This window comes from Eufriesea mexicana, unplaced genomic scaffold, assembly GCF_001483705.2.
Source record: "Eufriesea mexicana isolate 0111107269 unplaced genomic scaffold, ASM148370v2 scaffold812, whole genome shotgun sequence".
Classification (NCBI taxonomy): Eukaryota; Metazoa; Arthropoda; class Insecta; order Hymenoptera; family Apidae; genus Eufriesea; species Eufriesea mexicana.
The window spans coordinates 1,063,638-1,083,691 of record NW_016909009.1 but is presented as its reverse complement, the minus strand read 5'-3'; the positions used below and the strand labels follow the sequence as shown (position 1 = coordinate 1,083,691).

The 20,054-nt window shown below is 45.3% G+C and overlaps 1 protein-coding gene across 1 annotated transcript in view; it reads left to right on the top strand.

Annotated features, from left to right (window-relative positions):
- Nucleotides 1-20,054, top strand: part of CARPA (Carbonic anhydrase-related protein A) — a 200,758-nt gene that overhangs the window by 86,966 nt on the left and 93,738 nt on the right. The window contains exon 4 of the mRNA XM_017899294.1: nucleotides 10,613-10,749. Coding sequence (XP_017754783.1) covers nucleotides 10,613-10,749 — 137 coding nt within the window. The remainder of the gene's footprint in view (nucleotides 1-10,612; nucleotides 10,750-20,054) is intronic.

The window sequence follows — 20,054 nt, the reverse complement described above, 5'->3', positions numbered from 1 at the left end:
TGATTTTTCATTTACCATTTTAAAAATATCGTCGACTCTGTGACAGCAGGTCTTCGAATTACTATTTTTCTGTAACGAAAAAGTCGTCGAGTGTAATGGGTTAAATAAGGGTGCAAGGGGTGTCTTGATACGTGAGAGTAGATCAGTTATCAGTCCAGTCTTTTAGTTTATACTTTATTCGTAATCTCATATAGCTCGTAATAAATATATATTTTACAGTAAAATAAAATAAAAATTCTTTATATTTGCCAATCAAACAGTATCCCCACATGTATACGTGTATATTTTAAACATGTAAATGTGCGTAATTCGATCATCGGATTTTTCATAAGGACAGGGTGGATTTCTCTTCTCCATCTTGATCTCGCGCGATAGATGTCATTGACACCCTAGCTGCACCACGCAGAGAATTCTTTCACCATTTTTATATTTTTTTTATAAATCACCCTTCGGATCGGTACCCCATAAAACGTTCTATAATTACTCCTCACCTCTGTAACCCTTTTATCCTCCCGTTTCGCGTACTTTTTCGCATACTTTTTCAACGCGCACAAATTAGAACAAAAAATAAAGTACATGGTGGAAGGGTTGCGCACCCTTCGGTATCGACGAGGCGGAGGGCAACAATCGCTAATTACGATCGTAAAGTCGGTTGGACGGGCACGAGGCCAAATCGTTTCCATCGTCATCGTTGTCGGCCCCCGTCGTAAAATATTATCCGAGAAAATATTTTCCTTCCCCGCGGACCTTTTAACCATCTTATATTCATGCTTTTGTTTCGCGTCTACTTCCGTGGCCCTCGTTATTTTCCTTCCGCACCCCATCCGATACTTCCGGCTGCATCGCGCCGCTTTTAAGGCTGTAATCATTTTGTTTTTGAATATTTCATGCATATCGAGATTGATCCGGCAGGGATCGGGAATTTTTATGGAAATAGCGCCCCCCTCCGTCGCTCCCGTTCCCCAGCCACCCTTTCTTTCTGTCCCTCCGCCGTGCTTTAACGTAAGTAATCCGTCCGCCGTCGTATTTGCATACATTCCGCCTGCGTTTCCGACCTTCCCTTTTTCTTTACTCTCTTCCACGGTTGATAAGACTCAATCTGCAGACGTAGAAACGCGAATTATACATAAGAGGTACGTATGAATATCGTTGCACGGGTCTCGCGTTTTTGGGAAACGCGTGGAAATATTCAGGCATTTTTATACCCGTATTTTCCGCTCTTCGTTTTACCTTTATACCTTCTGTATACGTGTCTTCTAATATTCGCAAATTTCAAAGTTCGTACCCTTTGGTATTTTTAACATTACAGATTATTTTCTCCGCTATTTCATTTATTCATTTTAATCCTCGCGTTAATGTCTCGATGCAACATTTATATTCGCTCTTGATAGTTCACCGACCGAGTGACGAACTTTGTCACTCCGTTCTCTTGACAGATCCGAACTCGATGTATAAAAATACGTTTTATTCGTGGTCGAGTCGTCAGGAAGAATTTAATTAATCGTGATTTTTCGAATCGTAATTTTTGCCCCGAGGAAGACAATTTTCTTCCCCACGGATTTAATATACGACGTCGTCACGTTTGCTTTATGCCGTGTCACGTATAGGTATTATTGATCTTTCGCGTTCAGGCAATTTTGATGTTTGTTATCACAATAGACAGATCGTAAGAATCCCCTCCCGGCATTGATATCGAAAGAGGAACTTCACTGGTTTTATCTGCTTTAAGAAAAGTATTTTCTTTCCCGAGATATTCGTGGCTGTCTCGTCCAAAGGAATATTGGCCGCTGTCTGGTTATCGATAGGGCTTTATTTTAGAATCAAATAGGAGGAGTCCGGGAGCATTGTGTTATGGGCTTGTATTTATATATAGCTCTACTTAAATACGAATATTGTCTACTTTCCCGACCCCCGGAATCTTTCTTTCGTCGATAAAATGGATTTCGAGCACGTCAATTTTAACCCTTTGCACTCGACGATTTTTTGCCTAGAGAAGAGTAAAAATTCAACGATTCCCTACTTAAAAACTGACGATACTTTTTTGAACGTTAAATAAAGAATTGTATAATAATAGAATTGTAGAGTAATTTGACTTCGATAGCTCGTACATTACATTACATTAAAGTTGATATATTCGTTAATATCGATCTTCCAAATTTTATAAAATGGTGACTGAAGGTTATCTCTCGAGTGTAAAGAGTTAACCCCATTATTCACCGTTTAATCAAATTCTAAAGATCGGTGTTAATTGATATGTCAAATTTAAAATTACCCAAGGATGCATGGAATGTCAAAGTAAAATAATTCTACGTCTTAATTTGCATATGATTTCTTATTTACCGTTTTAAAAATATCGTTAACTTTATAGCAGAAGGTCTTCGAATTACTATTTTTCTGTAATGAAAAAATCATCGAGTGCAAAGGGTTAATATATAGACGTTATTGTATCTCGGTGGCTATCAAAGTAGTATAAGTCAACGAATAATCGGCAATATTCGTTGCATTTCCATCTTCCATAAAGTAACATATTTCGAATCCACGAAAATGCGTCTTAACGCGACCTAAACGAATAACACGCGCAAACCCACTCCCAGAAAACACGCCTAATTGAAATTCCCGAAATTTTAACCTACCCTCCCACCCTGCACCCTCGTCGAGCCAATCGTCGAGCCAATCGTCGCGCCTCGTATTCCGAGGGGAACTTCACTGTCGCAGTGCTGGAGAAAACGTCGCGAAAAAACCGGAGAGAAAGTAAAGAACGGAAGGAAAGTGGGAGGGAAGAAAGAAAGGAAGAAACGAACCCTCGAAGGGGTCCTCGCTCGTAACAAGATCCTCTTACGCCGCGAAAAGAGGTTCTCTGGTTTTACATTCGCGTCGATCCCGACGTGGGAGCGTCTCCGGTCGTCTGCCTCTATCGGGCAATCTCGATTCCAAAACGGCGAGAAAGGGGGTGGCAGAAGGGGGTGGTGGCTGGGAGCGGAGACGGTGGCGTGGTGGAAGCCTTAAGGGTTGGGCGGATAGGGGTCCATTGGCATCGCGACAGCGCGCCAAGTCCAATTAAGATGTTTTTCAAGCAGCCAGCTTTTAGCCCGCAGACATCGAGGCGTCGCGACGCCTCGGCCTCGCCGGCCTCTGAATTCATATGCATACATGAATACATTTCGCCCAATCAACTATCCTTTCCGAGCAGCCGTCGCGAACGCGTCTCCCGTGGACGCGTATGGGGGTGTCGGTTTTTAGAAGCTGGAAAATCCACACGCTAATGAACGCCGCTGCCTAACCCCCACCATCGCCACCCTTTAATCCACCGTTCCGTAATTAGGCTTTTTCTACCACGGATTTTCCCTGCCTTTTTTTCCTCCACTCTTGGAACTTGCCAGCCGAGATATCGCGACTCATCGTGAGCTTTCGGGGCTCGACGAGTGACAGGGTTGATGGATGGGGGTGTTTATAGGCTGATCCGCGGCGCTGTGTTCGAATTGGCTGGTTACGGGCAGGGCGAGGAGCGGGCGCAGGGGGTGACGGGAAGGTTGGTCGGGTACCAGCGGGTTCTCGAGGTTGCCGGGTATTTTTAACGGGACGAAATCGGAGACAGTTATCGCGAGAACGATGCCTGACTAGGGAAGATCACGGGGGTAATTGCGATTCGGAAAGTTTTCTCTCGCCACCTCGACGATGATTAGCGTTTTCTAGGAATCCTTTGCTCTTTCGTTCCGATTCTCCGAGTCACGGTTACGTTTGATAGCTGATAGGCTTGATAATCGTGTGCAATTTGCCCGTGATTTTCTCAATGCACGATACGAGCAGAGGGGTGCAGGGTGGACCTTGAGCTACGGCCCTCGCGAACCGATACATCCGTGCTTTCGTTTCATCGTTCGTCGCTACGCGGGAGGATTAACATTTTTTCGCGGAGGATTCGTTCGATGGGGGCGATAAGAATGCGAATCGCTCGATTGGATTACTTCGGGGTTAAACAGCGTGGTCGAGCGAAGCGTGTCGGGACGCAATTGACGAGGAATTTTCGATTTTCGCTTTACCGGGATTTTTATTTTTAGAAATAATAGGAAGAGGGAAAAATCGCGTTCTAACTCGAACATCGAATAGGTATACCTAGTATCTCTCAATTAAACCTTGATTTTTGCTGGGACCTTGCACGCCACGCGACGAGCTGACTGAAGAATTTCATTGGTGGAATGCCTGTGTCGACCAAGGTTTGACATTTCATTGCAGCCAACGCGATGCTTTAAGCTGCGGAGGTGGCGGAGATTTATGAACGGGAAATACCTGCAGGGATGTTCGGGAAATCTTCGAAATAGATATATTGTTCGAATTCTCCTGCCAGTGACAATCTCGACGGGTAAACGTCTGTTACACGGAATATTCGAAAGACGTCTTCGAACGATCCGCATACTTCGACCAGCTCGATTGCATACCTTGACCCGGGCCGTCAAATGTTCCCAGCTACCCCCTCTACCACTTGACGAGGAACGCAATCGTCGCGAGATTAAACATATTTATCCGAAAGAAAATCGGGTGAAAGAGTGAAAGAGTGGCGAATTAACGGCACCGAAGGCTTTAAAGCCTTCGATCGAATCCCTATAATCCGATCCTCGCAAAAAGAATCTTCGCGGACCACCGGATAAATCAATTCCTCGACATCGCGAACCTCAGAATCTCCCAAAACCTCGCGATCGTTCTTCCATCGTTCCATCGTGGAAGAAACCTCGGGCATTTTTCAACCGCTCCATCCGCCGATTAATTGTTTTTATCGAGAAATCCCGGCGGGGCTAATCCGTCCTTGATTAATTCCATCCAGCCAAGTCAGTCCTCCTTATCGAGCGGAATCTGACGAACCTCTTCGTTCCTCGTGTATTTAAGCTCGCCGGCGTCCGATCGGTTAAGGAGCGGAGTAGAATCCCTACCCTGGGGTTGCTCTTCACCCTTCTCGCTCGGGACGATGGGGGAAAAATCCGCAACGATTATTCGCGGCATTGACTCGTAATTACGTCGGTTTAACGAGGCCCGTGAGCGCGAGCGGTGGAAGCTCTGCGTATCCGCAACTTGGCCTCGTCCGTTCATTGCGAATTATTAGACGGCGTTGGCGGTTCGGGTCGTCCCGCGAGGACAGGTGGATAATTAAAACAGGTGTCACAGGGGCATCCGAGGACAGAGGGAGTAACGGCAGAGGGGAGGATAAGGGTTGGAAGTCCGCAGAGGGGACCGACAAGGACCAAGAGCGACCGCGGTGATTCGCGGGGAAAGGGTTGCCGGGGGAGCAGAGGGTGGCGGAGGAGCGAAGAAGTGGCAGGACTGGCTACAGAGGGTGGAAACAGCGCGGAGGGCAAACGCAGAGGGCTGCGAGGCTGTGTTAGCTTCTACACTTAATCACTTTTGCTAATTGCAGAATGATTGCTCCGCGCTTGAAGTTTCAATAATGGGGTTGTTACACCCCTCCGAGAGAGCAGTCTCGTAACTGGTTGTACACCGAGTAAGGCTCTCCAGTTATCACCCTTTCTCCTGTTATCTACCGCCACCCTCTTACCTCGTTTGGGGCCACGTCTCTCCCTCCGCCACCCCATCGCGGCGCCCCCTCGGTACCCTCTCGACCGCTCGCTGCAGGTAGCCGATGAATACCATAATAGTCTACCTGCCTTGGGGTGATAAGAAAGTAATCATTCCATCTGGCCACCGTTATTCCATTAACTCGGAGCCGCGTTACCACGGCTGTTGGCCAACCCCCGACCACCCTGCAAACGCTCGGAGAGTTTGTGCGAAAGCTCGAACGAGGGCCGGAGCAACTGGCTGGATCCGTCAGCCCGCTAATTATGCAATTATATCGTTGGCCAAGGGGCGAGGCTCGCCGGGGTTGTTCGAAAATGAAATTCCTCGCCGAGTGGGCTAGGCGACGTTATAAATATCGGGTTAACGTTGCGTCGCTTGACAAATAGCCGACGCCTGGACGCGATACGCTCAAGCTGGATACTATAAATCGCGAGAGCGGCGTTGGACCGCGTCGAGCGGCGCCGAGCCGACGCCTCCGGTGTTTTAGCTTCTTCTGCGAAACTCTTCCGACCTATTCGTCGAAGGTGCGCTCGGTGTATAGACAATTCGCAGTTGATCTTTGCGATACGAGGAGTGCGTGTTCCGCGGATCGATATCGGTATTGTGATAGCTTAAAACAACATTTGAGCTTCGCAGCGTTTGAATAATACTTTTATCGAAAAAATCCCGGATTTTTACCTTCGTAATTCGAATTTACATGGTTTTCACAAATCGCGGTCGTCGATCGCGAATTCCGTGCCAATCAGCTTGCCAATGCAAGAGTCAACAGCCCCGGAATTCTCTCCCGATCGAAATTGAACAATCCGAGAAATTAATCCCGATTTAATTAAAAACATTTTCTTAAAATATCGCTTTAAAGAGACACTCGCGAGTTTGGAAATAGTGGAAAATCGTTATTACGGCATGATTAGTCGAACGGTATTGGAAAAGTGGAACACGTTCGGCGACTCTTCCGTCGAGCCAGATTATATCGGAAAACAATAGCGGAAACGCAGGGCTGTCCTCGATAACGTCGCGTCAGGTATTTAAACGGGTATTTTAATATTTAAAAACCGCGCTGCGGAAGCGACGGCTTCGCGTATCGAAAATGCACGCGTTACATGGTAGCCGAGCGTGCGGAGTGGCGGGTGTTACGCGCGAGAATCGAGCGTGCAAACCAGCATCCTGTGCAGAAGAAGTTCGCTTCGATCGAATCGCAAGTTGGACCAAACACCCGCGCGAGCACACAGCGCGATACCTTTTCGTTATTACCTTTTCAGTTTCCATATTTTCCCCCGATAAAACGTTCAACGTTGATTTCCCGCCGTATCGAAAGCCGCGTGTACCTTTTATGTCCTATACACACGCGGAGCAGACGCGCAGCGTGGCGATAGAAATTCGCGAGTATCGTTCCCGTTCATTTTATCGCTTGATAAATCATAATTCTTCGAGGGAAACGCTCCTTGCCACGAGAACGCGCGAGTACCGTCGGATCCACGTGGACGATTTACGGAGCAAACGCGAAACTCCATCGAATGCCGGAATTTCGAACCAGCCCCGTAAAACAGGATCAACATCCCTATTGCAAATTACTCGGTTGTTCTATCGCGCGATGCGTTTCGTATCGTGTACCTGTTTACTTACCTATGAATATGTACACTGCTGGGAGATCTGCCTCTCCAGCCCTCGCCAGCTACTTCATCCCCGTGGCCCATAATGATTTTACATTCTAATGGCCGACGCGGGTGAGAGACCGGTGCGCGAAACGAATTAACCCCTCGCTTATTTTTTCCTCTCCGTTTCGCATTCTAAATTAATATCTCGCGAGTTCCCCTTGGGTGATCTCGAATTCTTCCGCGGAATCAGTTAGGAGCCGAGGTATACCCGAGCCTCGGAGGCTCCTCGGAAGACCAATCGCAGGTTTCACTCGCTGCAGAATAAAATATTCAGGCTGCTTCGTAAATAGTGGAAAAAGAGAATTAGCGTTTATATCGATAGGATAATAACGATATTTAATAGGAATATCGAGCCTGGCCGGAACCCTGCGTAGATTTATATCCGCAAACGCGAAATTAGATTAACAGAAAACGGTTATCCGGTGGAAAGACGATTAAAAAAGATGGCGCGGAATCGTTGAAACGGAAACATTTACGGACATTCCGGCGGGGAAATCGTTAAACGCGCATTTCCCAGCGACAAACTATAACGCGAGGCCAACGCGTTCAACGACTCGTTTGTTATCATTCGCGAAATTTACGAGCGCGCTCTGTCCCGGCAAAATATTTACAACGGTCCAGATAAACTCGCGGAAAAAAGAACCGGAGCGCGCGTTCTCTCTTCTTTTTCTCAGCCGGGAAATCCGATCGCGAGAGAGGGTTGCGGGAACGGGCCGGTCGGGGGTGAGAATGGCGCGGCGAACGGGGTTAATTGCGTCGATATGGCGGCGATAAAGGCACGGACACACGACTAAACAATCGCGGGAACGCGACCATGCGCATCGGCATTGACCCCGTAATTTTTAATTGCACTCGCGTGTCTCGGTGTCGTCGCTGCACCCCTCTCGTTCGCACGTGAAAGAATCGTTGAGAGGTCACCGGTGCTGGCAAGGGAACCGTTCGTGGAAACGGTGTTTCTTCGACGAGCAGGATATGATTGGACGGTGTTAAGTGGATTTTCAGAATTCAGGGGGACCATCGGCGCCGTTCGAAGGCTATTAATGGGAGAATTAACCGAGTGGCGGATCGGAAAGGATCGTTCGAGACTCGATGAAGTGAAGCAGAAGTGCGCGTCAGAGTTTAGGTCCTCGAGCGAAAGAGATTTGGAAATTTCTATGTCGAATTTTCGATGCGTCGAATATCAACGCTAAACCCATCAAGTTTGGCCAAGTTTCGGTGGACGCAGAAACGAAAGGAGAACAAATTCAAAGGAAATTACTTGGCACAGAACAGCGAAGCTTTTGGGTGTACAGTTCATTCAGCTTAGTATATTGCGTAATTAATTTCGTTTAATTAATAAACAACTTAAAACGCGGAACTTCGCGTACGTGACTTAGGTCGCTTTCGGGAATAATTTTCTTCGCAATAATTGTTCCGTGATTTATATAAATAAGCTTTGTACCTTTGTAAACCGGACTCTGTGGCAACTGAACTCGTGACAACTAAAATTCCCGCCCCCTTGCTGTGAATAAAACAACAGCGCGGGAATGCAAAAATTGTACGCAATCCTCCGGTTGCCTGGCATTAAAGGAAATTAAATTTTCAAAGTGCACGTGATGCAGTTTAAAAATTCGGAAAATGGCAATCGTCGAATTTCCCCACTGTCGGCCTAATCGCGTAGCGATGCGCGAGAACACGCGTGGACCGAGGAGTTGGTCAAATTCGGTAAAAGAGTACGCGAGCCGAAATTCTACGCGTCGGATCGGCGAACAATGTCGCGGCGGAATATTCTGAATTATTATGCATTAAATGAAGATGAGAAAGTATCACGGAACACTTTGCTGGAAAACCGCGCGGCGTGTATGGATCGTTGTACAAGGGGTCTCTTTGTGTGCAACGTCGCGTGCCGTCACGGTGGCAAATTTCCGTGCTGACGTGCCTGCCGCGTCGGTTATACGAGTTGTTTATACGAGCAATAATTTATTACTTACCCCTAGGACGCGCTGGATCGTTAATATCATAGACGTCAGGACGGTGGAAGACGGGGAACGCGAAGGGAATTGTATCATGCTTGAAGCGAAAGGACGCGCGACGCTTCGACCGCGACCGTGGCCGCTTTAATCGTTTCGCCGCGTAGATGGCGCGACGTACTTATTGGCACGCGCCACCGCGGAATCGTGCCCGATCAACGAGATCGAATACGTGTTCCCGGAGTTTCTTTTCGAGATAGAGAGATGGAGAGAATGCCAGAATACAGGTGTCACAATCACCGACCACGTCGAATAAACGGAATACGAGATCCGAGGAATTCCCTCGAAGACCAATCTCGCTTTCATCAGCCGAATCTAGATGCAATTTCGCTCGCGTGATCACCTCGAAGCCACATGGTCCGACTCGCGTGGGTCCAAAAACCTGTGGTTAATGGATTAAGTTCCGTTACTTCCTCTCCGGAAGTTCAACGACGAGATTAACCTAATACGGAGTGCAGCATGGAGCAACGTACGGAAACCATTGCTCTCGGTGCAACGTAAATTCACGAAACGGGAGGATTCGTTAGTTGGAACGTTCTTGCTATCGATTCTCGCGGTCCACGCGAAGAAAGTTAAATTTCTCTGAGGAGACGGCGGGAAATGCGAGCGGAAACGGGCGCGGGGTGGCTTCGGGAGCTCCCCGTTGGCTCGTGTCGGCCGACGAAACGAGTTCGAAAGCCCTTTTACCGAATAAAAGTTGACGCGAGCAGCCAAGGTTCCGGCGAACGGCGCCGACGTCGACGACGTCGCGACGCCGGCGCAGGCCGGCCGGAAAAGTTGAAATTATAAAAATTTCAAATTTCCAAACGGCTGACAGACGACAAGACGACGATTCGTGGCCGCCTGGGATAGCCACTGCCGCGGTTTTTCGACCGTGTGAACTTCGTCGAACTTCCAACGGGGAAAATTGGAAACCGCCGGAAAAAATTGTTTCCTCGATGCCCGTGGCGTTAGCGAAACGCATCCCGGGGATAGTTCCGACGTCATCTGGTAACGTGTTGATGGTTGTGGTTGCGGCCTTTCGAAAGGTTTTCGTAGTTTCTTTTTTTTTTCTTCTTTTTTCCTTTTTTTCAGAGAGAAAGAGGTTTAGGAATTGGCGTTCGATGCGAATCACCGATATGGACGGAATAATCACAGATATCACTTCGACGATATTCTTGTTCCACGATTTTCACCATTCCTCTGAACTCGTTTACGAATATTACTATCCTTCTATAAAATTTCTTTTTATTTTCCATGTTATATTCTTTTTAAAAGAAATTCGCAACGCGTCTATCTCTTATCGTATCGAGACGAATATTCGTAATTGCCGGGCACATTTTAAAAATTAATTTCGCACGGAAATCAGGGCAAACGTTAACGCATGGGTCTCCGTTTTGCTTGCAGGACCTTCGTTTTGGGGTTTGATAAACCCCCAGTGGTCTCTGTGCAGCAAGGGAAGGAGACAGAGCCCTATCAACATCGAGCCTGACAAGCTTCTCTTCGACCGCCACTTGAGACCCGTGTCGGTCGACAAGCACAAGGTAATTTATCCACCGTTCCCCTTCTTTCGCCCCGCCTTTTTTCACCCTCCGTCGCGGTAGTTTAACTTTTGAGCAGTGAAATGTGTAGGGGATTAAAGAAGCATTGGTTACCGAGTCGCCGCGACTTGCTCTACTAATTGTTACGCCTTTGCTTCGACGAAGACAAAGGACCTTTCGTGGTACCTGATTCATTAGTGCTTTGAAGTTCATAAACCGAATTATCCTTTGGCTCGAAGCACGTAAGCTTCATTTCGCGCTTAAGACACGGGAGAAAATGAAAACGACGATATGAAAAATTTAAACAGGAACGTATCCACGTCTCGCGACATTTCGGGAAGCAAAAATAGTAATTGAAATAATTAAAAATGGCTACCGATATTGAAACAGGACCAGAATAACTAAACTATATTTCTTAGCTTGTAATTTATTTACTATTTACCACTTCCACGCCAATGAAGAGAATAATAATAACAACGAGAGTGTAACGAAAATATAACGCAGCGAGGAAAATGAAAATAATATTATCGAAGCAGGAGCAACAAGATCGGAAAACAAAAATAACCGGCGATACTAGAAGCGGGTTAAAAAATACGGGAAAAATAAAATGGCGTTGAATTGGACGGAAAGCCAGGCACGATGGTGGAAAATAAAAGACGTCTCGTTCGACGCGTTGCGTTCTACTCGAGGTAGGTCCGAGTGGAAAATTAACATTTTTCGGATGATTTATTCCAACTGGGGTAGACCGGTATCGCTGAGAGATGCATTCAGCTCAGCGTGAGTAGCCTCGCTGCGACTATTCCCAGAGCTGTCGCCGACTAGTAATGGATTTCGAATTCACCCTGGACCGTTGCCGCCCTTTCTCTCTGTCCATTTTTCATCGCGCGGAGAGTTCGTTAGTTCGATAATAAATCCATTAATTACCGGTCCTGCTTGTTTATTATTCGTCTTACTCGTCTCTAATACCATAAGGAACGGGGATCTTCCACGGAACAAACGTTTCTTCGCTCTTCGAATCGTCTTCGTCCTTTTACTTTTCACTTCGACGAGGAGTCGTTTGTTATTGTATAATTTCGAGACCTTTTCGACGTATAATAGGCTTTATTTTAATTTATATAGACGAAATCGATGCACCCTTTGCTCCTCCCGTGTGTACTTTAAGAAATAGGAGAGAAACGATATCGGTTTCATCGTTCGAGTTACTTAAGAGGATACTGTCGTGCAGGTCCTTCGAATCCAGGGTAGGACTCTCGGATCCCTTATTACTCGATTTATCTAACCGCGATCCGAGCAGAGATTCGTTCGAAAGATGTTCCTCTCAATTCCCAGCTCCCTTGATCGATAAAACCGCCGTCACATATCACTGCTCGTCTGCAAGGCGAAAATTTTCTTACGAATCCAGTCTCCACTTAATCGTGAATAATCAAAAATACACTTGCGATATATCACAGTTCCTCTGAACTTGAGAAATTTCAGGTACCATTTCTTCATCTTCATTTACACGATTTAGTAACATTAAAGATCCCCTGAATAATACCCCTCGTGCCTCGCATTAAAATTCCTTAAATATTCCTTAATAATTCCAAAAATTCTAAAAAAAATCTACGAGGGTCGTTCTCCATACATTTTATCGTTTAGAAATTCTGAAACCTCGAGTACCATAGTTCCTCTCGTTTAAATTCTCCCCATCAGAGCCGAATTACGTTCTACGGATATCGACTCTCGCAATTCGCTGTCCCGAACGCATCGATGCAACGCATTGACTTTCCAATGACGGATCGATGGACAGTTTCGGTAAGCGCGGGGTAATGAAAAAAAAAAAAAAAAAAAAGAAAAAAGGGAGAGAGAGCGGTCATTGATTTCGCAGATGGGGCGATAACAACGGTGGGAGTGTGGTTATGGGGCTCGGTTTCGCCGTCATTCGTTTCCCATCCGCTTTTTGTTCGCCTGGCCGGGCTGGTTTTATCGAGCAGCCGCGTGGATCGCGCGTGTGGAAATTAACGCGGCGGCCGATTTACGCGGGGCCCATTTTCCGCGGTGAAATTGATGCGCGTCGCCTCGTCGCGACGCGCCGCGCCGCGCCATGACGAGTCACGTAAATATTGTAAATCTCGTCGATGCGACTTGCGAACAACGACGCGGCGCCGCTTGATTAATCGTCGAACGGTAATTAATGGCCGGCCACCGCGAGGGACGGGCTGCGTTTTTGCTCGCGAAATATTTTCATATTCGTCGACTTACGTACGCGACGTAACGACGTAAAAAGGGAGGAAAAAGGGTGGAAAAGGGGGTGGAGAAAGGAGCGGAAAAAGCGAGGAAAGAGGAACGCGTCGCCACGCCGCGGTGAATATTTATGGGGGAAGAGATTAAAGTGGCAGGTTTCGGACACGAGTCGGAATTCGCCGGAATGATCGCAACGATCGGGATCCTTCGGCTGGTTCTTCCTGACCGACGAAGCAATTTGTTTAACGGCTCGACGTTGATCGTTTGGAGAACGGAACGCTGCGCGGCAAGTGTCGATACGCTTGGAAATATCGAATGGCTATTGGCTTTTCCCGAGGAGCAGGATCTTTAGTGCGTGAGGTTAATGTAGTGATTAATGAGCTTTGATTACGAGATGTCCGTAGTTTATAAAAAATGGCTTTAGTTTGTCGTAGGAAATGTTTATAAGATAAGAGGGCGTGCTGTTGAATTATTTTTGCGAGATTAATCGTGGGAGAGGTGCGCCGCGTCTGATCGATGAGCGACCCATTCTACTTATTAGTAGCATTTTCGGTGAACGCGTACGTCGGTTTGTACTACTCGTCGAGTTGTTACTCTCTTCGTCGAATTCACTACGATTGACCACATAATTCACTATGAAATGACAATGATTTAACTATCGAATTATATAAACAAATTTTTCAAGTTGGATCAGAAGAACGTGCAATTTATACTTCATCGAAGATATACGATTTCAATTAAAAATATCGTTTAAGATATTTAAGAAATTAAGAAACATTTAACCCTTTGCACTCGGCAACTTTTTCATTACAGGAAAATAGTAATTCGAAGACTTTCTGCCATAAATTCGACGATATTTCTAACACGGTAAATAAGAAATCGTATGCAAATTAAGACGTAGAATTATTTTACTTCGGTATTCCACGCATAGTTGGATAATTGTAAATTTGATATATTAATTAATATCCATCTTTAGAATTTGATTAAACGGTGACTGAGAGACACCACTCGAGTGCAAAGGGTTAAACCAGTGTACAGATTTTCCATTGGAGTTATTCCGTTTTCTCTGTATATTTCACACGTCTGACTATATCCCTGGCTATACTACTTACCGTTTATTACCGTTCGATAAAGGTTTACGTATTTCAATTTTTCCAACGAATACCTGTATCGGTTTAGTCCTACCTCGGCACTCGCTCGTTAATCGTGTAATTGACAGTGCTAACACGGAGAACACGGAGATTCGTATCATTACCCGAAGATGCTGCGCTAACAAGAAGCAAATCGTTCTCCGAGAGGAAGCCATGAATAGGTATTACGATCGGAGCTTTCACAGAAAACAGTCGAATACAGAATTACCTTGGAATAATATTAACTCGATATCGCTGTTAACGCTAGTTTCATTGGCATCTCTGTAACGTCTCAGTAGAACGTCCCAAATATCTCTTCAATCGTTATTTCCTCGTTTCCATCCCTTCCTAACGAGTCCCTGTTATTACGCGTAAGTCCCATTATCTCGACACCTCGTCGACACGAATAGAAGACCCGTAGGACTTGGAATATTCATCAGCCGCCACGCGGAGCCTATTCCGACAAGTAACGTTTACTATAATTCTTCGCGCTACTTTCTCGCGAGAAATCCACGTGGTCGCGATAAACTCGCGGCTAATCCCCGAAGAACCGTAATTCCCCGTCGTTGCTTCGAATTTCCCCTGCTTCGAGGCTGCTTCTTTATTAAATAGAATATTCACGGGGGCCGGCAGCTTTTATTCCGGATCGGCTCGATTAACGCCCTTTTCGCCGAACAACCCCTATTTCGCCGTCCCGTCTCGGGTGCGTGGCTTTATCGAGTATTCGCGTGACGTAACGCGACACGAGAATTCAACGTCTACCGGTTGGACGCGAAAGTGCAGTTGCGGAAATTGTTTTATGGAAATGGCGCGACGGCAGCCGCTTGCACCCGCCGTGGAATGAACGTCGATACACTTCGACACGAGTCTGGCAATATTTAGGAGAGACTGACGCGCTCTATTACCGATTTCCACCATGAAAGACCGAATGCAGTTTGGTTAAACCGGTGATCCCCTGGGTAATACACTACTGTGACGTTCGCCACGGTCCAGAGGCGTCATTTGCATAAAATAAACCGCGAGAAGACGCGAAATTATGTACTTTCTACCGAGTTCGTTGCGTCACCGGGTAGCATAAAAGATCCCGATTCGACGTTTCTTATTATTTCTCTAAAGAGCGTAGTATCGCAGGCTTTCCACCCCATGTACACGTAGCTTTGGCTTAGAAAGTCACCGAGGGTTTGAAGTCCAGGTCGGTTGGAAGAACCCCGGCGATGCGTTAGGCCCTTAGCACGATTATATTTGGTCATGTTGGGGCAGACTTTTGGGAAACGTGTACATGTTGGGGAAGATATAAATGAAGGTGAAAAGTGGTCGATGCATAGTTATTGGAAGACAGTTCTGTTGTAGTGGTTGTCATAGAACGCGTAATATGAGTGTGAGAAACGTTTGTGTGGAAGAATGTGTGTGTAACGAGTATGGCAGAGAGTCGCGAAAAAGGAATCAATAGGTGAATAGTCATTACATATAGACGTTGTGTGTGAGAGAGTCCTCGAGAGATTATATCGCAGTTAGGAGCGAATTTATTTTACAAGATTTAGTTATAACTTGTGTTGTGCTGTTATTGTGTTCAATAAATATTCTTATCAGTTTGTCCATTTACTCACAAGTTCGTTGGACGCGGTACATTGTACGCAATATTTGGTGCAGTTCTTGGTAGACAGTTTTAGTTCTGAGCGGTTAGATGTTGCACACTGAGTTGTCATTGCATTGTTAAGTTGAGCGTAGTCTTAAGCTGGGAATCGATATAGATTTGTATGTTTATTATCACTCATACACTGTTAAATTGTTATTAATAAATATATATACCAGCACCAATTCCATCTGTAGAATAGTCTGTAGGATATGGATATCAGGTTTAGGGTAGATACCACTCCAAATATTCTGTCTCCATGGGAGAGATTTATTAACACTATGTCGTCACACACTGTTAATTTGTTATTAATAAACAAATATTAGGTTGGTGCGTATGAAATGTCAGATTTTTAAGTGAATGTATAAAACTGCATATCTTTTTTCAAAATCTGTTTATTCAATCGAAATATGCTCCATTCGCTTCAATACATCTTTCCCAACGAGACATTTAAGCATATATACCTGTCTTAGAAAAATTCTAATCTTTAGAATCAATAAACTCTGATATTGAATTTTTTAAACTGTCTTCATTTTCATACAGCTTAGCCCGTAAAAACAGTTCTAAATGTTTAAATAAATTAAAGTCCGTTGGCGAGAAATCAGGTGAATAGCCTGGGTGCTGCAAAACTTCATATCTTAATTCATTTAATTTCGCAGTTGTTTTGTGCGATGTATGCGGCCGAGCGTTGTCATGGAGAAGTAGTGGGTCATGCTGATTGAGAAGCGATGGGCGTATAATTTTCAATTTTTCGTGCATCTCATCAATGTGCTGGCAGTACTTTCCGGCCGTAATTGTATCCCCATTTCGAAGGAACTAGTAATGAATTACCCCAGTAACATTCCACCAAACTGTGATTAAAATCTTCTGTGGATGAAGTGATGGCCTTGGAGTATGGGCACAAACCTCATCCCTATCAAGCCACCGAGCACACCTTTTCCTGTTGTCGTAAAGAACCCATTTTTCATCGCAGGTGATAATCCGATCAAAAAATGGCTCTCGATGAAATCGGGTTAGTAACGATGAGCATACGTCCAAACGATCCAGCTTCTTTCGCTCGGTTAGTTCGTGCGGTACCCACTTATCCATTTTCTTTACCTTGCAAATTTCAGAAAGATGTAATACTGTTGTATGATCAACGTTCATCTTGGTAGGAAGTTCTCGCGAGGATACAGTTGAATTCGCTTCCACCAATGCCTTCAGATCATCATTCTTCACAGAAGTTTTGGGTCTCCCACGCGGATCATTTTGTAATGAAAAATCATCAGAACGAAATTTTCAACCCGACGCTGCCATTTTCGATCGTTAACTGTATTCTGCCCAAACGCTTGGTTTATGTTGCGTGTAGCTTTTGCAGCATTATTACCAAGCTTATAGCCATACAAACAAATTACACGAATATCGGTTGAATTCATATTCGTACAAAATTCGAAACAAATAACAAAAGGGAGCACTTTCGCGAAAATCTCTTTTGTTGAAATGTGACTCCGGCAATGGACAGTGCGAATGTAAACGAGATTATGCCAAAAACAAAAGTATAACGAAAGCAGGGAGATAAACATTTGCATGTAAAAAAATCCGACATTTCATATGCAGCAACTTAATAGTACCATCGGTCAGACATTTTCAGTGATGCACAGTAGTACCATCGGTCAGACATTTTCAGTGATGCACAGTAGTATCATCGGTCAGACATTTTCAGTGATGCACAGTAGTATCATCGGCCAGACATTTTCAGTGATGCAAGGTAGTACCACCGGTCAGACGTTTTCAGAGATGCAAAGTAGTACCTCCGTTCGCGATATATATCTGGCGCAATGGCGATAAATGGAATTTACCTTGTTCATCCGAAATCGTTAAAACGAATGATCGGCCATCGGCGGTTCGCATAAGCGCGGCGAACAGACACGTCGGGGAAGAAAATCTGGAAATCTGGTAGAAAGGAGAAGCAAGGTCTGAATCGCGACCCGTTCATAACAGGCGTTTCTAGCTGGGAAAATAGACAGTTTGAAGGAAGTTCGAGTAGCGTCTGGCCGGCTTCGAATCGGGACTTCTGCTCACGTGCCGGCAATCACCGTTTCAGCTGAGACGACCACGTGATTCGTTTCTATCGTATCCGCGCGGCGATTTCGAGTTACCACGTTTCGCGTAACAAACGAAAGGTTTCGCCTTTGAGACCGTGCCCGGGCCCCCGCTTTCATGAAAATCGGACAAAGCTTTCCGCCACGGCGATGCTAGTTTCTTTGAACGGCCGCGAGTAGTACGTGCAAAATGGTAAACCTTTTATTTCCAACGCTTGTTCCTCGCAACACTCGCGTCTCATCTCTCGATCTTCGTATGTATGTATTAGGATAACATAACACGACAGGAGGTGGATAGTCGATTGATTCTATGTAATGACGTCATTTCCAAGAATTCTGTGGACGATGCTTTTCCTGCCTTTTGAAGTACGTTTTAATTATTTTACTTATCTTACTTAGCTTATACTTACCTTAGTTATCTTCTTTGCCTTAATTGCGTTCCTTTCTTTACTTAGCATAATTCCTCTTAATTTACATATTACTCCAACGGATATTGCCTTCTATCTACCTTCAAGGTTCAAATGAAACATTGTACATTTACAATATCTGGGAAATATCTTAAACTTGATGCGTAACTCTTAGCTTGGTATCGTTTCCCAAAACTTGTTTTTTGGAAAACGATACCAATTACCAGGTCTCACCACGTGGAGGTGGCTACGCATCGAGACCCGACATGCGCCCTAGTGGCGCAGCCTGCTGGCGCTACCTGTTCCAAAGGTATCCTAATCTAACTTGGAGCGAATTAAGTTAAAATGACTCTACTGACACTTTATTATATTTCGTGTCTTACAAAAGGGGTTTCGGTTCGGTATACTGAAACTCTACTGTCGCAACGCTAAGATATTTTCAAGTTCCCATAAAAATAGGGAATGAAATATCAAACACGCGAGCTAATAGAAAATCGCGACGCGCCCGAACGAGTTCGCGATTATTCGAAAGACCGACTAGCCTAGGCGATGTACTCCCGTGTACAGAGATAACTTCATACCTCGGCACCCTCCCGATCGGGCCTAGCTCAATTCCAGTCACTGTCGCACTCGCCAAGACTTACACGTGGACCAAGGATAGTCCCTGAACCAATGAAACTTCTAGTGTCAACGCGAGGGCCCTGCTGGGCGGTTGCCGGCCAAGACAGACACTTCGCATCCCAGCCACACGGGGTAGAACTTAATCATCCCTGTGGTCTAACCGTAGATGGTACTAGTCCGTCAGCCAGCATGTGCCCGAGCCCCAGTCGCGTACGACTTAGGCAGCGGACCGCCCCGTCGAGGTCAGAAGACGCACTGATCCGAGGGGGTCACCCTGGAACCCGATGCATGACGAGATTGACAGTGACTGGAAATGAGTGTCGGAGACGAGTCGTGAGGATGACTTACGAAGCATGTACTTATCGAGTACACGAGAGCACGTCGCGTAGGCTAGTCGGTACTTACGAACGATCGCGATTATCGCGAGAACAATTATGTTCTATTTGCTAAACGAGGGGGATAAGAAAATGATAGAGAATTTATAAATTTCGCTCCAAGTTAGGTAGCTTACCTTTGTACAGATAGCGCGCACATGATACTTAGTCTATGGATCTATCTTATGATTACTTAAAAGTAAACGCACGCATCGTTCATTGATGTGTCGCAAACAGAATCTTGAGAAACCTAAAAGCTAAAACAGAATATATTATTGTTAATATGTAGCTGAAAGGAAAGGGATTAGTACGAGGAAACCATCAAGGATAATAACCAAATGGAACGAGCAAGCCAACGACGAGACCTGAGCAACATAACTACGAGACAGAAACATTCCAACGGTGAGATATAAACATACCAACGAGGAAGCGCTCGAGTATTATACGAAATACTCGAACGCTCTAACGAAAACAAATCGAACGGGAGTCGTAAAATTTGTGAACGGAAAGATTTAGCCAACGATGAGACATAAGTAAACCAACGACGAAGCATTCGAATATTGTACGAAATACTCGAATGCTGAAACACAGACAAATACAATGAAAGAAATAAAATCTGGAAGAAGAGAAATAATTAGAACCTGAAAAAAGAAATTATAGTTAAATTATTTAAGAGAGTGGACAATGGCCATTGAATAGCCATTGATCTAGCCAACGTTGATATACAAATAAACCAACGACGAAGCATTCGCATATTGTGCAAAATACTCGCATGCACAAACAATGAAAACAAGAATAAAAGAAATAGAATCTGTAAGAAGAAAAATAATTAGAACCTG